Below are 20265 nucleotides of genomic sequence, written 5' to 3'. Positions count from 1 at the left end.
TTTTTTTTTTTTTTTTTTTTTTTCTTTTTTTCTTTTTTCGTGTCCGGCAACGGATCGCAACCCTCAGTGTCACGCCCGTACCGGGCTGGGACCGGCCAAGGGATCGCAACCCTCAGTGTTGCTCCCGCCCCTTGCTCAGCCAGTGAGCGGCCGGTCTGTATGTGGGATCCGAACCCTCAGCAGGAGCGCCACCGCGCTTCCCGAGCGGCGCACTATAGCAGTGTGCCACCGGAGCGGCCGGTCTGTATGTGGGATCCGAACCCTCAGCGGGAGCGCCGCCGCGCTTCCCGAGCAGCGCACTATAGCAGTGCACCACCAGGCCGGCCCTTATACATCCTCTTTTAAGACAGCATTTTAAACCTATAATGTGTGGTCACCAAGCTAATGTCATAGCTAAGTCTTCCATACGATTCTTATTCTACTGTCTCTCAGGTTAGGTTTTCTGGAGGATGGTACATATGTTAAGACCAATGAATCACATATTTATAAGATCACATATATAAGCCATTGTTTAACTTTTCTTACTGTATAATAAGATTTTTGGTCAGAAAAAATGTTGAATTGTATATCATGACAAGAAATAAGGAGTATAGTAAGTCCACAAATGGTGGTCTTGGCAAAAGCATTACAGACAGAAAAAGCAAATTTGTATTTAAAATGAGTATCTATTCCACTGAGGGTAATTGTTGTTCTATCCATGATGGAAGGGGTCTATTGTAATAAACCTGCTACCATATGGCTTTCTGGGCCCCCCAGGCAATGGTACATTAGTTGCTCAGCACCAATCTTGGCTTTTGGCAGGTTTGAGTAGATTAGCCTTGGTGACTCTTAGAAAAACATATATTCCTGCCATTATGTTCTTTGTATATGAGCCTGCTGAGCAAGGAAATAGGTGCTAGAAAAAGGCTAATTGATACCTACAGAATATACTGTTTTTCACCCAACCATTGAGAGCCACTTCTGCTGTAGATACCCACGGGTGAGCAAAAACATATGCAACAGACTGCCAGTTTCCAGTCTGGCAGGTAAGAAGCTTGGAAGTCACCACTGCATCCTAACAGCAAGTAAAAAGCTGAACAAATTGAAATATCAACAACTCTTCTTAGATCTGTCACAGAAGTGGGATCACAGGGCAAATGGCTGTGCTTAAAATTAGAGATACTTGCAGACAAATACAGAGAATCACAACCTACCAGAGAGAAACCTCCACGAGAACCAGTGTCCAGGTAGGGAAACCTGAACTCTACTTGATGAATTACTGGAGGCTCGGTGTGGACAAATTTGAGAGATAAAAACTCTAGGGGGACCCAGTCATCAGGTGGCCCCCACACTTTTGTGAGTTTTACCTCCTGGAACTTTACAGGTTCTTACAATGAATATCTGAGAAAAATCCCCTAGCACTTCTGGCAAGGGAAAAGGGAAAGGAACCATTGTGAACTTCATAGTAAAGTCTACCCTCAAGAGAAACTATTTAATCAGAGCCTAACCGGCTGGGGTTCTGTTGGAATGTAACTGACCTAGGGGAAGGGAATACCTAACTTCAGAGAATTCTAGCCATCCCATCCCACAAATGAGACAGGAGGCAGAGAAAAAAATAAGCACATGTGAAGTTCAGTCCAGAGGCACAGGCTCACTAAAAGACTGTAACATAATTATAGAATTATAGAATGCTACTCACCCCTCCCATCCACACACACACACACATACATTTTACCACTGCATTTCTAAAGGCCTATTTACAGCTGTTCCTTTTACCCAGTACATCATATATGGCTATCAATAAAAATTACAAGATATAAAAGACAAACACAGTTTAAAGAAACAGAGCAAGCATTAGCACCAGACTCAGATATGATAGGAATATTAAAATTATCAGACTGGGAATTTAAGAGAGCTATGATCAATATGCTGAGGGCTCTAATGAATAAATTAGACAGCATGCAAGAACAGATGGGCAATATAAGCAGAAAAATGGAAATTTTAAGAAAGAGCTCTAAAGAAATGCTAGAGATAAAAAACATTGTAACACTTCCAGTCAAGATGGTAGAATAGACAGTCCCCAGCATCACTCTTTCCCATGAATCAACTAATCTACAATTGTAAAAAGGCAACGATAGCCAAGCTGGGGCCACTAGAGCTCAGGGGAAGAGGAGGAGTAATGTACGGAGTGCATGAAGGCAGGAAAAGCCATGATGAGAGAAAGAAAAAACTGCTCGGGCCATTTCAAATCCCAGCCACTTCCAGCCTGGAGCTGCCGAGTGCAAGGAGCAGGAACTGGCAAAAGCCACAGCTGTGCCTTTTGGATGAAGTTGCTTGGAGGTGGTAGGGGAGAAGAGGGTCTTGGTGGCCCCCAGGCCAGCAAGACCACTAATAAGGTTCCTGTGGACCCAGATAAGAGCGAGGAGCCACAACAACTGAAAAAAAGGAGCCATTCAGAGGCCAGTGAGTCATCGCAAGGGACTGGAGCACAGCCTGTCTCATGGGAAATGTTTGGAGCACAGGCAGTTGGGGGGATGGGCCACTGGGGGAACACTGGGGCACAGCAAGGACAGCTGATCTGCACCACAATCAGCACAGGACCACTCAGAGGAGACTGGTCAGGAATACAGAATTGCATGGGGTACATTTGATGTAAAGACTCAGGCCCAGACCAGAGTTTCTACACAACCCAGGCACACTGGATTTCACTCGACCTGGAAGTACCTATAAAGTCAACCTTTAAAACCTGAGCTGCACAAAAAGCCTTCTCCAGGGAATCAGCAGCAAAGCAGCAATTTAGCTCAACCACACAGCTCAAGTACTGGCCCCCACAGGAAGTTCCCCCATTTTAGAAGTAAGCAAAGGACAACACATTAGTTCCAGTGCAGCGTTTAAGTGGTAGGAACAGGAAATAATCCAACACAGAACTTAAAGAAAAAACACAAAGTACCCACAGATCAGAGACAAAGTTTGATAGTAACTAGTAAAGGTCTCATGTCATCAAAGAATACCTATGACACCTAGAAGGACTAGAAGTCCCCTGGGCTACCAAGTCAGAAAGGGAGGAGGGCCAGGGGCCTCAGCTATGCCTCTTGACACCCATAACTAGTCTCAAGGGTGGGGGCTGAGGGTCTCAGCCACACCTACCTGACACATGCAACCACCTCAGCGATGGCCACCAAGCTGCCACAGGAAGTGCCCTGGGCTTTCTAGAGCCGGGGTGGTGGGGTACCAAGGGCCTCAGTCACACACCTCCAAAACAAGCAACCAGCCCAGTGACAACCACCAAGCCACCACAGGAAGTGCCCCAGCCTCTCCAGGGCCAGGGTGGTGGGGGACCAAGGGCCTCAGCCACACCCCCACACACCTGCAACCAGCCCAGCAATGACCAATGAGCTGCTGCAGGAAGTGACCCAGGCTCTCCCAAACTGGGGCACTCGGGGGCCGAGGGCCTCAATCACATGCCCCCACACTCGCAGCCAGCCCAGCGATGACCACTGAGCCACTGCAGGAAGTGCCCTAGGCTCTCCCAAGCCAGGGCAGTGGGGGCCCAAAGGCCTCAGCCACACCTGCAACCAGCCCAGCAATGACCAATGAGCTGCTGCAGGAAGTGCCCTAGGCTCTCCCAAGCCAGGGCAGTGGGGGCCCAAAGACCTCAGCCACACACCCCTGACACCTGCAACCAGCCGAGCGACAACCACCAAGCTGCAGCAAGAAGGGCCCTGGGCTCCCAAGCTGGGGTGGTGGGAGGCAAGGGCTGTTGCCACACTCCCCTGACATCTGCACCCAGCCTGGCAATGACCAAGCCACCACTAGAAGTCCCCCTGGTCTCCCCTGTGGGAATGTGGGAGGTGCCACAGGCTCAACCCTGCTCCTCCTTCCTCCTTCTTCCATCACATTTCCTCCCCCTTTCCCCTCTCCCTCTCCCTCCTAACTGCTCTGCAACAGCATCATAGAATGTAAAAAAATAATAAAATTAAATTTAAATTAATTTTTTTAAAAATGTAAGAGAAATGATGAATGCCTTTGATGGGCTCATTAGTAGACTACATACAACTGAGAAAAGGGTCTCTGAGCTTGAGACCATCTCAAAAGAAACCTACTAAACTGAAAAGCAAACAAAAAATACCTTTAAAAAACACATAGCAGAATATCGAAGAACTGTGAGACAAATTCAAAAGGTGTTTCAGACACATAATAGGAATATATGAAGGAGAAGAAATAGGAAAAGGAACAGAAGAAATACTTGAGACTATAATGACTGAAATTTCCTGAAATTATTGTCAGACACCAAACCACAGATCCAGGAAGCTCAGAGAACATCAAGCAGGATAAATGTTAAGAAAAACAAACAAACAAACAAAAAGTACATCTAGGCATTGCATTTTTTTTTTTTTTTTTTTTTGTCCTTTTTGAGACCGGCCACACCGTGCTCAGCCAGTGAGCGCTGTGAACACACCGGTCATCCCTATATAGGATCCGAACCCGTGGCAGGAGCGCTGCTGCATTCCCAGTGCCGCACTCTCCCGAGTGCGCCATGGGCTCGGCCCTAGGCATTGCATTTTTAAATGATAGAAAATCAAAGAGAAATTTTTAAAATCCTGAAAGACAGTGGGGGGGGGGAAACCTTACCTATAGAAGAACAAAGATGAAAATTATCTCCAATTTCTCATCAAGCCATGCAAGTGAGATGAGAGTGAAGTGAAATATTTAAAATGTTGAGAGAAGTCACCAACCTAGAATTCTGTACCTTGCAAAATTATCCTTCAAAAGCAGAAGAAAAATAAAGACTTTCTCAGACAAACAAAAATTGAGGGAATTTGCCACCATAGACCTGCCTCGAAAAAATGTTAGAAAGGGAGTTCTGGTCAAGATGGTGGAATAGACGGTCCCCAGCATCACTCTCTCCCAGAAATCAATTTACAACTATAAAAATGTAACATCAGCCAAGCTGGGGCTGCTGGAGCTCGGGGGAAGAGGAGGAGAGACCTACGGAGTACATGAAGGCGGGAGAAGCCACGATGAGAGAAAGAAAAAACTCCTCTGACCATTTCATGCTGTGGCTGCTTTAAGGGTAAAACTGCTGAGTGCATGGAGTGGGAGCCAGCAAAAGCCACAGCTGTGCCCTTCAGATGGAGTTGCATGGAGGCAGCAGGGGAGAAGAGGGTTGTGGTGGCCCCCAGGACAGCAAGACCACTAATAGGGTTCCCGTGGACACATATAGGAGCGAAGAGCCACAACACCAAAAAAAAAAAAAAAAAGGAGCAATTCAGAGGCTGGTGAGTTATTGCAAGGGAAATGCTTGCAGCACAGGTCATGGGAGAGATGGGCCTACCAGGGGAACACTGGGGCATGGCGTAGGACCACTCAGAGGTCAGGCGAGGGCCGGCCTGTGGCTCACTCGGGAGAGTGCGGTGCTGATAACACCAAGGCCACAGGTTCGGATCCTATATAAGGATGGCGGGTTAGCTCACTGGCTGAGCGTGGTGCTGACAACACCAAGTCAAGGGTTAAGATCCCCTTACCGGTCATCTTTAAAAAAAAAAAAAAAAAGAACTGCATGGGGTGCAGTTTGATGAAAAGACTCAGGCCCAGATCAGAGTTACTACACAACCCAGGTGCACCAAGTCTCTAGAGAGCCTAAAGTACCTATAAAGTCAACCATTATAACCTGTGCTGCACAAAAAACCTTCCCTTAGGAAGCAGCAGCCAAGCAACAATTTAGCTCAACCACAGAGCTCAAGTACTGGTCCCAACAGGAAGTTCCCCCACTTTAGAAGTAAGCAAAGGACAAAAAAATTAGTTCTGCCTCAGACACACTGCCAGAGCCTCTAGTCCACCCGGGGACTTGGATGGAGCTGGGGACCAGACCCCCCTCCCACAAGGGGGCACATCATGCCAGCGCCTCAGGGCTCACCCAGGGACCTGAGGCATGGCATCAGGGACCTAACCCCTCTCCCCTCAACCAGGCACACCATGCCAGCACCTCGAGGCCCCCCCTGGTGACCTGAGGCATGAATCTGGAAACCAGACCCCCTTCCCACAACCAGGCACTCTGCACCAGTGCCTTGGGGCCCGCCTGAGGACCCAACGGATGAAGCCGGAGACCGGACCCCCCTTCCACAACAAGGCACACCGTGCCAGCACCTCAGAGCCTGCTCAGGGACCTAAGGCATGGAGTTGGGGTCCGGACCCCTCTCCCCTCAACCAAGCACACTGTGCCAGCACCTCGGGGCCTGCCTGGGGACCTGAGGGATAGAGCCAGGGACTGACCCCCCTCTCACAACCAGATACACTATGCCAGCAGCTCAGGGCCCCCCCCAGGGGCCTGAGGCATGGATCTGGGGATTAGACCCCCCCACACATAACCAGGCACACTCTGCCAGCGCCTTGGAGCCCAAGGCATGAAGCTGGGGACCAGACCCCCCACACACACAAAAATGCACACCATGCCAGTGCCTTGGGGCCCACCCAAGGACCTGAGGCATGGAGTCAGAGACCGGACCCCTCTCCCCTCAACCAGGCACACTGCACCAGTGCCTCAGGGCCTGCCTGTGGACCCGAGGGATGGAGCTGGGGCCTGGACCCCCCCCTCAAAACCAGGCACACTGCCAGCACCAAGGAGCATGCCAAAACATCACCTCCATGTAGGTGGCCCACCACAGCCACCACAATAACCATGGCTGCCATGAAAGCAGCTAGATGCCACAACTATCACACAGATGGTCTGCCAGCCATTGGAGTGCACTAACACAAGGAGAGTCACGAGCAGAGATAGAGAAAAGAAGAGGATGTCTCTCTCCACCAAGCCCATTCCAGAGTAACAGAAGAAGCATCTGCTGTATGATAATATTGGGGGACTGATCACACCTCTCAGCATTGGACAGATCATCTAAGCAAGAAATCAACAGAGTAACCATTAACTTTCAGAAGGGGAGAAAAATCTAGGGTTATCAGTGTTGGGAATGGGGAGGGAGAGGGGGATAGGGAGAGATTGGACAAGGGGCATAAAGAATAAGTATGATTTGTAGCAATATATATGCTAGTAATATTGATTTTATCAACATATCTCAATGTTGGACCCCCAAAATATGTATAATCAATTTTGATTCAAAAAAATTTTTTTTTAATGTTAAAAAGAAGTTCTTTAGAGAGAAGGTAAATTATATAGGTCAGAAACTAGGATCTATATAAAGAAAGGGCATCAGAGAAGAAATAAGTGAAGGCAAAATAAAAACTTTTTTTTCTTATTTTAATTGATCTGACAGACAACAGTTTGTTCGAAATAATAGTAGCAATAAGGCATTTGGTTGTGTACACTATATATATATAATTATTTTATGTGTATATATACATATATATACACACATATTTAGGTATGCTTATGTGTAAGTGAAATAAATGACAGCAATGATACAACAGACGGGAGGGAAGAATTATGGTTATTTTGTTATAAAGTACTCTCATCACCTGTGAAGTGGTGTAGCATTATTTAAAAGTGGTCATCTTTAAAAAAAAAAAAATCCTCAACAAAATATCAGGAAATTGAATCCAACAATGTATAAAAAAGTATTATAATCAAGTGGGATTTATCTCAGGTATGCAAAGCTGGTTAAATATTTGAAAATCAATTGTATAATCCACCATATCAACAGGGTAAAGAAGAAAATGCACATGATCCTATCAACAGATGCTGTCTTAGCCCATTTATGCTGCTATAACAAAATACCTGACACTGAGTAATATATATAGAACAGAAATTTATTCCTTACAGTTCTAGAGGCTGGGAAGTCAAAGATCAAGGCACCAGCAGAATTGGTGTCTGGTGAGGTCAGCTCTCTGCTTCCACAATGGTACCTTCTTGCTGCATCCTCCAGAGGGAGGAGAATCTGTGTTCTTACATGGCAGAAGGAACGGAAGGGCAAGAGGGCACTCCCTTCAACCTCAAGCCCCCTTTTTTTAATTGAAGAATAATTGATTATATATATTTGGGGGGTACAGTGTTGACTATCATTATTTGTGTATAATATGTGATGATCAAATCAATAGTATTAGCATGTTCATTATTACAAATAGTAATTATCCTTTATGTCTCAAGCCCTTTTATAAGAGTGCTAATCCCATTAATGAGAACAGAGCCCTCATAACTTAATCATCTCCCAAAGGCCACACCACTTAATACTGTTGCATTGGAGATTAAGTTTCAACATGAATTTGGGAGGGAACACCATCATTCACCTTTATAAAAAGGATTTGATAAAATCCAGCCTCTATTCATGATAAAAACTAAACTGGGAATAGAGGGGAGCTTCCATATCATATGTCATCTGGGAAGTGCAAATTAAAACAGCAATTAGATACCACTACATACCTATTAGAACCCAGAATACTGACAACACCAAATTCTGGCAATGATGTGGAGCAATAGGAACTCCCATTCATTGCTGGTGGGAATGCAAAATGGTACAGCCACTTTGGAAGACAATTTGGTAGTTTCTTAGAAAATGATACATACTCTTGTCATATGATCCAGCAATCATGTTCCTTGGTGTTTTCCCAAAGGAATTGGAAACCTATGCCCATCCTGAAATCTGCACATGAATATTTATAGCAGCTTTATTCATAATTTCCCAAACTTGGAAGCAACCAAGATGTATTGCTTTAGGCACCACTAAAAGCTTGCAGTCTCAAAGGTTACTTGATAAATGGGTTTGGAGAAGCAAGTGTGGTATATGTTGATTCCAGAATCTAAAGAATCATCTCCAAACACTTGGCTTTTTCTACCATTAATTAGCCTCCCAGTTCCTCAGGTCAGAAAGCCGTTATGGAGAATCTGCTATTCCAGATTGTCTGTTCTGACTGTGCATTCAAGAATTGGGGAAATAACCACTGGGGAGAGTCACAAGTACACTAGGCTCACTGTAAAACATACACTGAACCATTGAATCACTGCAGACCAACAGTAATTCAACACTGTGAGTTTAAATTCCATTTTTTCATGTTGTTTCCTTCAGCCCCCCACTCTGAATTGTGAAGCTCAGTGGTGTTTTGGGTTCCAAGGTTCCAAGGTGTTAGTGTTGACTCAGAGCCACTGTATTGTAATCCCCCAAAACTCTATATAACTCCCTTTCTCCAAGGCTAAGTCACCTTGATAAAAGATCAAAGGTCTCTTTGGAGAAGGTTTGGGAGATCATATACTTATGACGGTATCAGAGGATTTTTCCTAAAGAAAACCTGGCATACCCACCATTCAAAGGACTCAATCTGTGAATCGTCTAGGAATTGAGCAAGAAAAGGTCATTACTCTCCATTCTTTTTATTTAAATTGGGCTTCTTTTCACCAGACCCACAGGTTTTTATTTATTTATTTATTTATTTATTTATTTAAAAATACAACTCAAGTAAGACTGTAATAGGCTGCCTGTCTATTTTAGTCCTATAATCACTGTATTCAACTAACCGCAACCAGATTGCTGTGAGTCAAACCATTTGATTTATATCTCTGGCCCTATTGCCTACTAACAGTGATAATGCCCACCTTGTATCTGGGGGTTAAGCCCTACCACTTGACCTCTGACACCCTGTAGTACCATCATTCCAGTTGAAATCAGGAAGCCATTTCAATGTTGGCACTCCCACCAACATCCTCAGCAAGCTAGCATTATAGAGCATTTCAAGGAATCTGCTGCTCAAAGTATTTAGTAAAGCCTTGGTGAAGAGGGTGTCTGCTGAATCCCTATGGTTATGAGATTGGTAAGCAGGTTACCCATGATAAATCCACTCCAAATTTCCTCTCTGCCAAAGCCTTTGGATTCCTTCCTTTCCCATATGTCAAAGAAGTTTAATTCAATATAGGTCACTGTTGAGTCCAAGTTTCAGTCAACCAACCAAACTATTAAAGTCATTCTTGGATATTCATATTAACACATTAAATCCTGAATCTCTGGTAAGTGCATTCATATCAATAAATTTGGCCTATTCAACATTATATTCCTTCCTCCCTAGTAAAACTCCCTAAAAATATGCTCCTCAACACATACAAACTACTATCAAGACTAAACTAAGAAGAAATAGAAAACCTGAACAGACCAATAGCAGGCAACAAGATTGAAGCAGTACTCGGCAGTCTGCCCACAAAGAAAAGCCCAGGACCAGATAATTTACTGCTGAATTCTACCAAAACTTTAAAGAGGAATTAATACCAATTCTTTTCAAACTATTCCAAAAAAGTGAAATAGAGGCCATTCTCCCAAACTCATTCTATGAGACCAGCATCACCCTGATACCAAAACCAGACAAAGATTCAACGAACAAAGAAAACTACAGGCCAATATCTTTGATGAACTTACATGCAAGTCCTCAAAAAAATATCAGCAAACAGAATACAACAACACATCAAAAAGTTATACACCACAATCAAGTGGAATTCACCCCAGGGATGCAAGGATGGTTCAACATATGCAAGTCAATAAATGTGATACACCACATCAACAAAATCAAGGACAAAAACCATATGATTATCTCAATACACACAGAAAAGCATTTGACAAAATTCAACATCCCTTCATGATAAAGACTCTCAGCAAATTAGGTATAGAAGGAAAGTATCTCAATACAACAAAAGCCATATATGACAAACCCACTACCAATATCATCCTGAATGAATGGGAACAATACAAGGATGCCCACTCTCCCCGCTCCTATTTAACATAATATAGGAAGTATTAGCCAGAGCAGTCAGGCAAGAGAAAGAAACAAAGGGCATCTAGATTGGAAGAAATGGAGTCAAACTATCCCTGTTTATAGATGACATGATCCTATATTTTTTATTTAGAAAAACCTAAAGACTACCAAGAAAACTTTTAGAGCTGATAAACAATTTCAGTAAAGTTGCAGTATACAAAATCAACATGCAAAAATCAGTGTTTTTATGCTCCAATAACAAACTAGCAGAAAAAGAAATCAAGAAAACAAGCCCATTTACAATCATCACCAAAAAAATAAAATACCTAGGAATCAATTTAACAAAGGAGGTGAAAGATCTCTACAAATCACTGCTGAAAGAAATTAAAGAGGACACAAAAAGATAGACATTCCATGTTCTCAGATTGGAAAAATTAACATTGTGAAAATGTCCATACTACCCAAAGTGATCTGCACACTCAATGTAATCCCTATCAAAATACCAATGACATTCTTCACAGAAACAGAAAAAACAATCCTAACATTCATATGGAAAACAAAACATCCCAAATAAACAAAGCAATCCTAAGCATAAATAAATAAATAAATAAATAAAGCTGGAGGCATTACACTGCCTGACTTTAAATTATACTACAAAACTACAGTAAAAAAACAGCATGGTACTGGCATAAAAACAGACATTCAGACCAATGGAACAGCATAGAGAACCCAGAAATCAACCCACATACTTAACAGCCAACTGATCTTTGACAAAGGCACCAAGAACACATTGGGGAAAAGAATTCTTCTTCAATAAATGGTTCTGGGAAAACTGGACATCCGTGTGTAGAAGAATGAAACTAGATTTGTATCTCTTGCCATATACCAAAATCAACTCAAAGTGGATTAAACACTTATAAGACCAGAAACTATAAAGCTTCTGAAAGAAAACATAGGGGAAATACTTCAGGAAGTAGGACTGGGCAAAGACTTTATGAATAAGACCCCAAATGCACAGGTACCAAAATAAAAAATAAACATATGGGATTATATCAAACTAAAAAACTTCTGCACAGCAAAAGAAACAATTAACAGTAAAAAGACAACCTACCAAGAATGGGAGAAAATATTTGCAAACTATGCATCTGACAAAGAATTAATATCCAGAATATACAAGGAACTCAAACAACTTAAGAGTAAAAAACAGGTAACACAAATGAAAAATGGGCAAAGGAGCTGAATAGGCATTTCTCAAAGGAAGATATACAAATGGCTAAAAGACACATGAAAAAATGCTCAACATCACTAAGCATCAGGGAAATGCAAATCAAAACCATATTGAGATATCTCACCCCAGTTAGACTGGCTATTATCAAAAAGACAGAGAATAACAAATGCTGACAAGCCTGCAGAGAAAGAGGAACCCTCCTACACTACACTGTTGATGGGACTGTAAATTAGTGCAGGTATTATGGAAAACAGTTTTGAGTTTCCTCAGCTACAGATTGAACTGCCACATAATCCAGCAGTCTTACTCCTGGATACCCAAAGGAATGGAAATCATCATGGGATACCTGCACTCCCACGTTTGTCGCAGCTCTATTTACAACAGCCAAGAGTTGGAGCCAACCTAGCTGTCAGCCAATGGATGACTGGATAAGGAAAATGTGTTATATATATGCAATGGAATACTACTCTGCCATAAAAGAAGAATTAAATTCTGCCATTTGCAGCAACATTGGATGAACTTATAGAAAGTTATGTTAAGTGAAATAAGCCAGGCACGGAAATGCCACATGTCCTCACTCATAAGTCGAAACTAAAAAAATCCGCAAATTAAAAAATGAAGATACAACAATCACAATAGTTCATTAAACTCCCAAAAGGAGAGAACAAAACTGAGGTCACTAAAAGTGGGAAAGGGGGAGGGAGAGAGAGAGGGTTAGCAAGAAATTGATAAAGGGCCAAAAAAAAAAATGATTACATTGTATAATGTTGAATATACTAATTATCCTGATATGAGCATCACATATTGCACACAGGTATTGATACTCAATGCTGTACCCCACAGATATGTACAATCAATTATGTTTCAATTAAACAAAGTTTTTTTAAGAGTCCAAAAAAACAAATTTATTCCTCAGCTTTCTGCCAATTGAAGTTGGCAAAATCTTGCCGTTGTTTCAATTTGGCCATCCTAGATTAGTTCCTATACTCAACCTCCACTCCCCATGGCGAGCTGGATTCTGACTCTAGTTGTGGGATTAGAGGTATTAAGAAGTGGTAGTGATACTGAGGTGGGTCTTGAGGACAATAGGAATCCTCTTACAAGGTGAAATCAATAGGGTCCTCAAAGCAAGGGTGCTTAATCTCATTAGACAGCAGAGGAAGGACTGCTTGTACTGGCAAGAGAGATCAGTAGAATTCAGAGGTGCACAGGACTCATTGTCTTTGGAGTCCTCTCAGATGTCTTCATGCCCAGTCTTCAGGTTTCTATGCATTCCCAAAGCCTTGTTTTTCACATAAGAGACCTGGCAAGGCTATGAAACCAATTTGTACTGTATTTCTGCAATCCTCTTGATGAAACTTGGGGATTTGATTTTTTGATACACTGGCCTTCCGGCTACAAGAGAGAAGAGGCTTCTTTTTGGGCACTCATAGAAGCTCTCTGGTTCTCTCACTGTGCCTTTTTCTAGTAATTAAATCTACAAACTGGCCATTTTCTCCTTCTAAGCTCATTAGTATGGTCATATGTGGCCAGCACACCCCACAGTCCTTGCAGTTCTCAAGTTCACTATAATATCTTTGTACCAGTCATGTGGTCTCCCAAAGCACTTCATTACAGGTCACTATAAGTGCTAATTTAATCAACTCTTTGCCATGGATTAATAGTACTAGTGACAAGATCATACTACCTTCAGATCTGACCAGGTCAGATAACCAATCCCAGATCCCCACCTGTGAGTTTCTTTTTACTGCAGCCACTTCTAGAACCAAATACTTTGTTAGGATTAGGTGAGGACGACAGCTTTCACTTTATATACTTCAAGGTGGAAGATTTTTAACATAGGGAATTATATTACAAAATTATTAGGACGGCTGGGGGAACAAAAGTCAAGGAAAACAGCTTCTGGCTTTCAGGAAATCTGAAAGTAGAGGAATCATATGAAGCTACTATGATCTCAGAAGCTGGAGTAACTATGAGCCTTTTCAGCAGAAAGACTTGGCAAATTTACATTCTGTCAGTATCCTACCTTTACCAGCATAGAGTAGTCTTACTTATTTTTCTAATGTTTTTCAGCATATCAAGAGTAACCAGGAATTGTCAGACCAGCTATCTGGGTTACAACAAGAGAAAGAAGCCCTATGTCAAGAATATGGGCAATTTTTGAAGCAGCTTGATGCCTATAGGAGGTAAACAAAAACAAGTTCCCTTTGGAGGAAAACTGTAGAATACCTGTTTCTTATTGAGCCAGCCCAGGGCTAAGCAGTGGGATGCTCACTAAAGCTACTTTTCAAGAGGGCCAGCATAATTTTCCTGTGTTTCCGAAGTTCTAAACATGGGGCTTTTCCTAGGGAGATGTGGAGCCCGATTTCATCCCAAGAGAAGGAGGTAGAAAGGAATTACCATTTATTGAGCTCTGTGTTATCTAACTTGTTTTTCCCCAAATACACCCTCCTTCCTTGCCTTTGGGCTTTTTCCCCCCTCACATACTTAGCTGGGACCACCCTCTCCCCATTTCAACTCATAATTTTTAGACCAGAAGTCACCTCCTCTAAGAGGCCTTTCTTGACACCTTCCACCTGGGCTAGGTGAGGTGCTCATTCTTCATGTCCCCATGACCCTTTGTACATGGGTCTCTGGACTTCAAACCTTGCCGCATTTGCTACCTGTCTTCCTCACCTACCTGTCTTCCTCTTCAAGGGCATGGACCATGGTCTTACTCATCTTTTTATCTACAGTCAATAAAAATGCCTGTTCCTGAACTACCTACCACTTCTTCCGTTCTACCAGATTCCATCTGCTCTCTTCCTCTCTGAACCGTAGCATAGTAGTTTAGACAATGGACTCTGGAGCCACCTGCCTGGGTACAAATCCTGGTTCTGTTAGAAACTAGCTATGTAACCTTGGGCGAGTTATATAACCACTCTGTGCCTGAGGTCCCTCATCTTTAAAATGGGCAAAATAATGGTACTTATCTTAGAAGGTTCTTGTGAGAATTAAATGAGTGGATATACGTAAAGCACTGACTCAGAGCAGTGTCTGGCACATAGTAAGTGCTATTATTATATTTATTTATTTTATGTTCTTCATGACCCACCTCTCTGCTCCTAGCTCTGTAGTCTTCTGCTCTATTCCATCTGTAGGTTGAGTTTCTTATTATGTTCTTATCACCTACTGTGTTGATGGTATTAATGATTTAAAAACCATTGTTTACTGCGTTACAGCAAAGAATATTTTTCAGTCATTGGTATTTATTTTCTTGCTTTGATTATCGTATTGAGAAATGTAGAAACCATGGTAAAGGGAGTGTACATGGTTCAGTTCATGCTGCCAAAAATCTAAGACTGAAACTCAGTCCTCTGATAACTTACACAGTGTTCTTTCTTCATTATATCCTGCTATTAGAGGAAGGAGAGAGAATGAAGTGCTAGATCTATAGTATATAAAAATGCCACAATGTTTGCCAAATGAATTGACACTGAATATTATTAATATATGTTATATATAATAACATATAATCTATATCTATTACAGATATGATATTTATATACACATATAAGGTAAATTTCCTTGTCCAAAATTATAATAATACTTGGTCTTTAGGCAGTTAATTTTTTTTTTTAATTTCACAAATAATAAAACAACATTGCAGATTTTTTTTTTTTTTGTCTTTTTCGTGACCGGTAAGGGGATCGCAACCCTTGGTGTGGTGTTGCCCGCACCGCACTCAGCCAGTGAGCGCGCCGGCCAGTCCTATATAGGATCCAAACCCGCAGCGGGAGCGTCGCTGCGCTCCCAGCGCCGCACTCTCCCAAGCGCACCATGGGGCCGGCCCATTGCAGATTTTTTAATGAAAGAAAATTTACCCAGAATTCCTCCCATGTTCACTCCTAGTCTCTTGTCAATAAACATAATTTTATCATTTTACTATCATAGCTTAGATAAAATTTTATATTCTCTTTCCAATATCATCTCATAAGCATTGTGCTTTGCTATCTAAAAATTTGCTTATTTTCATAAAACATAATATTTCATAAAGTTGATACACCCTTGCACTAACAGTGGCAGTTAAACAGGGCTCAATTGTTAAAGAAGACTAAGAGAACCCAAAATGACAGTGCTTACATATGTACAGCTCATTGCAGGAAAAGGGTATAGTATAGCAATAGCATTAGAGGAAGGATATGCATCATAGCTCATGGGTGTCTCACAGCACGGGGTGTGGAGAGGTCAGGCAAGAGCTACAATGATGCTCCCTCTGTAAGGGTTGTAGCTCGATGCACTTCCTCTCTCAGATCCAGAACCACTTGTATGTGCACTGCACACCTCAGAACCAGGGCCCCCAAAATGGAGTCTCAGCTGAGATTTTTTTGTATTCTGCTGGTCACATAAGCATATTCATGCTATGTAACCTGCCTCAAGAGCAGAGCCTTCTTAAGATCTCACTAGCACCAGATACAAATCATCATTCTCAGTGTTATCAATAAACAGTGCTGACATGCTGGTACAAACTGCCACAAAACTCCTTGGACCTGTGGTTAGGAAGCCACGCTATTTTAACCAGTATATTTCATGCCTTGAGCAGCAGTCAGTGCCAAGCAGGACTTTAGCAAAACAGCTCAGGTTAACTCTAGGACTGCTTGAATCAACCCTCACAACACAACCCTAATTTAGTTAAGAATTACTTGCTGGTCTGATGGTTGAGTATTTCTGTTCAAATTAACATTGAAAAAGTCATTGTGGTATATATATTTTTCATTTTAAAATTTATTTTTATAGCACTGTGGATCTTAAAGTATATTGGCAAACATTCAGAAAAGTCCTACCAAATTTTTCTGCCATTGTTATATAAGAGTAACAATTTCACCACATCCTCATTAGCATTGGGTGCTATTATTGATGGGGGAGGGAGACTAATGAAATTTTCCCCAATATGCTTTGTTTTCATTGGGGAATAATGTACATACAATAAACACAAAGATTTTTTAACATATCATTCGATGAATTTTGAGAAACATATACACCCATATAACCACCACCTTAATCAAGATACAGAACATTTGCACTATCCCTTAAAGTTCTCTCCTGCCTATTTGCAGTCATTTGTACCTCCTCCTTCCCCCACCTCCCCCAGGTAGCCACTGTTCTGATTTCTGCCTCTCCTAGAATTTCATCCAAATGGAATCATACTGCATGTAATCTTTCTGTGTCTGACTTCTTTTGCTAAACATATTCTATTATTTTTACGTGCACTTATAATCAGAAGTTACTTGTCATTTTATTTCGAATTTCTTTGATAGCTAGTGAGGCTGAATATTTCTCCATGATATGATATTTGTAGACAGCATTTATAACAGTGGGTCTTGACCCTGGGTACACAGTCCTGGGCTCCAACATGAATGAACTAAATCAGAATCTGTGGGCATCGTGCCTGTGGATCAGTATTTTTCTACAAGCATCCCCGTGTGATTCTAGTGTGCTTTCAGGGTTGAAAACTACAAATGGAAGGAATGGTCAAAACTCTAGGTTCATTTTTCTTTTCATTCCCCTGATCCCAGTCCTGAGCTTTACAGACAATACTTATTTTTTACATATTTTCCCAACCACTCTTCCAGAGGAACAAATTCCTTGCCTTTTTGAAATCAAAGTAATAGACAATCTGGCTTTACTTAAACACAGTTAAAAGTTGTCCCTAAATTTTGGAACATAAGTATTGTGTGGCCTCATAATGCGAATAGTCAACAAAGCCAAAAATAAACAGAAAATCTACATGTTCTTCATGCAAGTGAGCCAGCAATGGCAAGGAAATGCTCTACACTCTCACCAGCTGTACTGCAGCAACATACTCTTCAAATCATGCATAACACTATGGAGAAAAACCTGAATACCAAATAATAAGAGACTAGTTAGGTAATACATAATACATTCACTTAATGGAACGTACTACTGCTGTAAAGGATGGTAGCTATGAATACTAGATAACAACATGGGAAAACATTTTAATTTAGACAATGTTTAAACAAAAGCTGTTAATAAGACTAGAAGGAAATACAATATCATAATGCTGATCATATTGGGAATTGGGTATTTTCCCAAAGTTTCTATAATTTATCCTTTTACTTTAAAGAATACGTTTGCTTTTTAATAATTCAAATGGTAGAATAAGAGAGATGGAAGCTGTCTGGCACGGGAAGCTAGAGACTTGGGTTTTAATATCCCCGTACAGGATAAGTGAAAGAAATTTCAGAAGTACATGTTGTGTTTCAAATGATGTGAAAGCTGTGAACATCTGGGAAACCCAGAGGATTACAGGTTGGATGTTTGCACACTGCTAGATGTTATGTCTCTGAAGCTATAGACCAGAGCATGCTGAAACCTGGTAGTATCTTTTTTCCAACTATTCCTAGTAAAAAGGAAAATGAGAACATTTAGGAGGTAGAAACATCTCCTTGTAAAGAATCTAAGTCACAGTGGTGGTAACTGGGAACACAGTTGGCAAAAGTGTGTGCCTCATATTATGTATTGGGTGCTACAAGGGCCATAGAACTAAATGGGCCTGAGACAGTTTATGAACACAGGTATCTACAGGCAACTCCATTAATTGAGATATAGGGCGAGTAGCTCTACCAAAGACCCTGAATAAGAATGGCTTCAGAAAGGGAGAAGTTTTCCTGTTATCTAACAGTGCAGACATAAGCAGTACAGAATTGGTATGGTGGCTCAATGTGTCAGAAGCCTAGGCTCCTTCTATCTTGTTATAGTTCCAGCATCTTTAACATGTTGCCCTTATCCACATAATTCAAGATAGTTCACTACCATATTCACATTCCAATCAATAAGAAGGAAAAAAATGGGGAGAAGGCAAGGACATGCCATTTTCCGTTAAGGCACACTGTTTCCATTCACATTCTTTTGGCCAGAACTTATTCACATGGCTGTATCTACCAGCAAGGAAAGACAGAAAATGTAGTTCTTATACTGGGCAACCCTGTGCCCTGCAAAAAATCAGGGGACCTATAATGATAGAAGGAGAAATTGGATTAGGGACAACTCCAGCAGTTAGTCACTGCCACCTAGGCTGACAAGGTTTATCTAAGTCTGGTATGAATTCCTCTGGCCTGCAGGAATCCAAACTTCTCAGCTTGGTATCTGGCTACCAGCTAAATTAATCTTAGGTAAAAACAAGCTAAATGATTCTTTTATGTAACCTTAGCAAACAGGAAAGAGAGGGGGACTCTTCTGGAAAATGGAGGAGTCTTGCAAAAACACTTAACAAGGGTAAGACATAAACTTACAAGGACATAGGACTCTCTTGGAGTAGCTCTTTCATCCTAGTTTGACTAGAATTAGCATCTAGATAAATCTGCTTTGTTCTTCCCATCCCACCTGGTTCCTAGTTCTTGTACAAAACAAAGTATCTCATTAGGAGAAATCAGCAATCTGTTTGCCTACTTTTGCCAATTTGATAGCAGTGGGGTATCGTGGGAAGATCACATGCTCTGGGGTCAGATTCTTCTGAGTAGAAGTAACTGCTCTCTGTTGGGAGTCCCCAAGACACCCCTCAGGTTTCATGATTCCCTAGAACAACTCATAGAACTCGGAAAAGCTGTTATATTCATGGTTATGGTTTATTACAGTGAAAGGATACAGATTAAAATCAGCAAAGGAAAAAGGCACATAGAGCAGAATCCAGGAGAGACAAGACGCAAGCAAGCTTCCAGTTCTCTTCTCCTGGTGCAGGAGTACCAGAAGTACAGTACTTAGTTTCCCAGCAACCATGTGTGACAACACTTAAGAAGTATTCCCAAGCCAAAGAAACTCACCTGAGCCTTGGTGTCCAGGAATTCTGAGGGAGTGGAGGCTGTCACATAGACGTGGAGTACCTCAGTGACTGACCTCAACTATTCATCCTCCAGCCCCATTCTCCCCCAGTGGCCCAGTACCCTAAGTGAACAGAAATGAATTCACCATAAGTTCCGCTGTTAGCATAACTATCTGGTGTGGCCTGAGGCCCCAGCTATACAAAGACTTCTCATCAGGCAGCATATTCCAAGGGCTTAGAGGTGTCCCAAAAGCCAGTCAAGGGCCAGTCCATTGCACGGTTTGAACAGCCCAACCCCATTGAGTTAATTCTACTGTATAGCCTCCATCTCCTGATTCATAGAGAAGATAAACAGTCTTCATCACTCTGCTTTAAAATCAAAGGTGCTGTCATGGAAAAATTAGTTGCCTTTTACTGAGTTAGGGCACCAAGTAAGATCAGACAGATGATATATGCGAACTGCCTAGCATTACAGGCCTCAGTGACTGTGCCCTCAAGTGTCTACAGTGACAAAGAGGAGATTAAGTTCCTCAGATTTTTTGTTTTGGTTAAAAAG

General features: G+C 41.9%; 1 protein-coding gene across 1 annotated transcript in view; it reads left to right on the top strand.

Annotated features, from left to right (window-relative positions):
* Positions 1-20265, top strand: part of CCDC30 (coiled-coil domain containing 30) — a gene marked incomplete at its 5' end in the record, with an annotated part of 36321 nt that overhangs the window by 3586 nt on the left and 12470 nt on the right. Inside the window, one exon of the mRNA XM_008573158.1 lies at positions 13964-14076. Coding sequence (XP_008571380.1) covers positions 13964-14076 — 113 coding nt within the window. The remainder of the gene's footprint in view (positions 1-13963; positions 14077-20265) is intronic.

Source organism: Galeopterus variegatus, unplaced genomic scaffold (assembly GCF_000696425.1).
Source record: "Galeopterus variegatus unplaced genomic scaffold, G_variegatus-3.0.2 Scaffold882, whole genome shotgun sequence".
NCBI lineage: Eukaryota > Metazoa > Chordata > Mammalia > Dermoptera > Cynocephalidae > Galeopterus > Galeopterus variegatus.
Note: the sequence above shows the minus strand (reverse complement) of the source record. Positions and strands in the feature narration are given on the sequence as shown.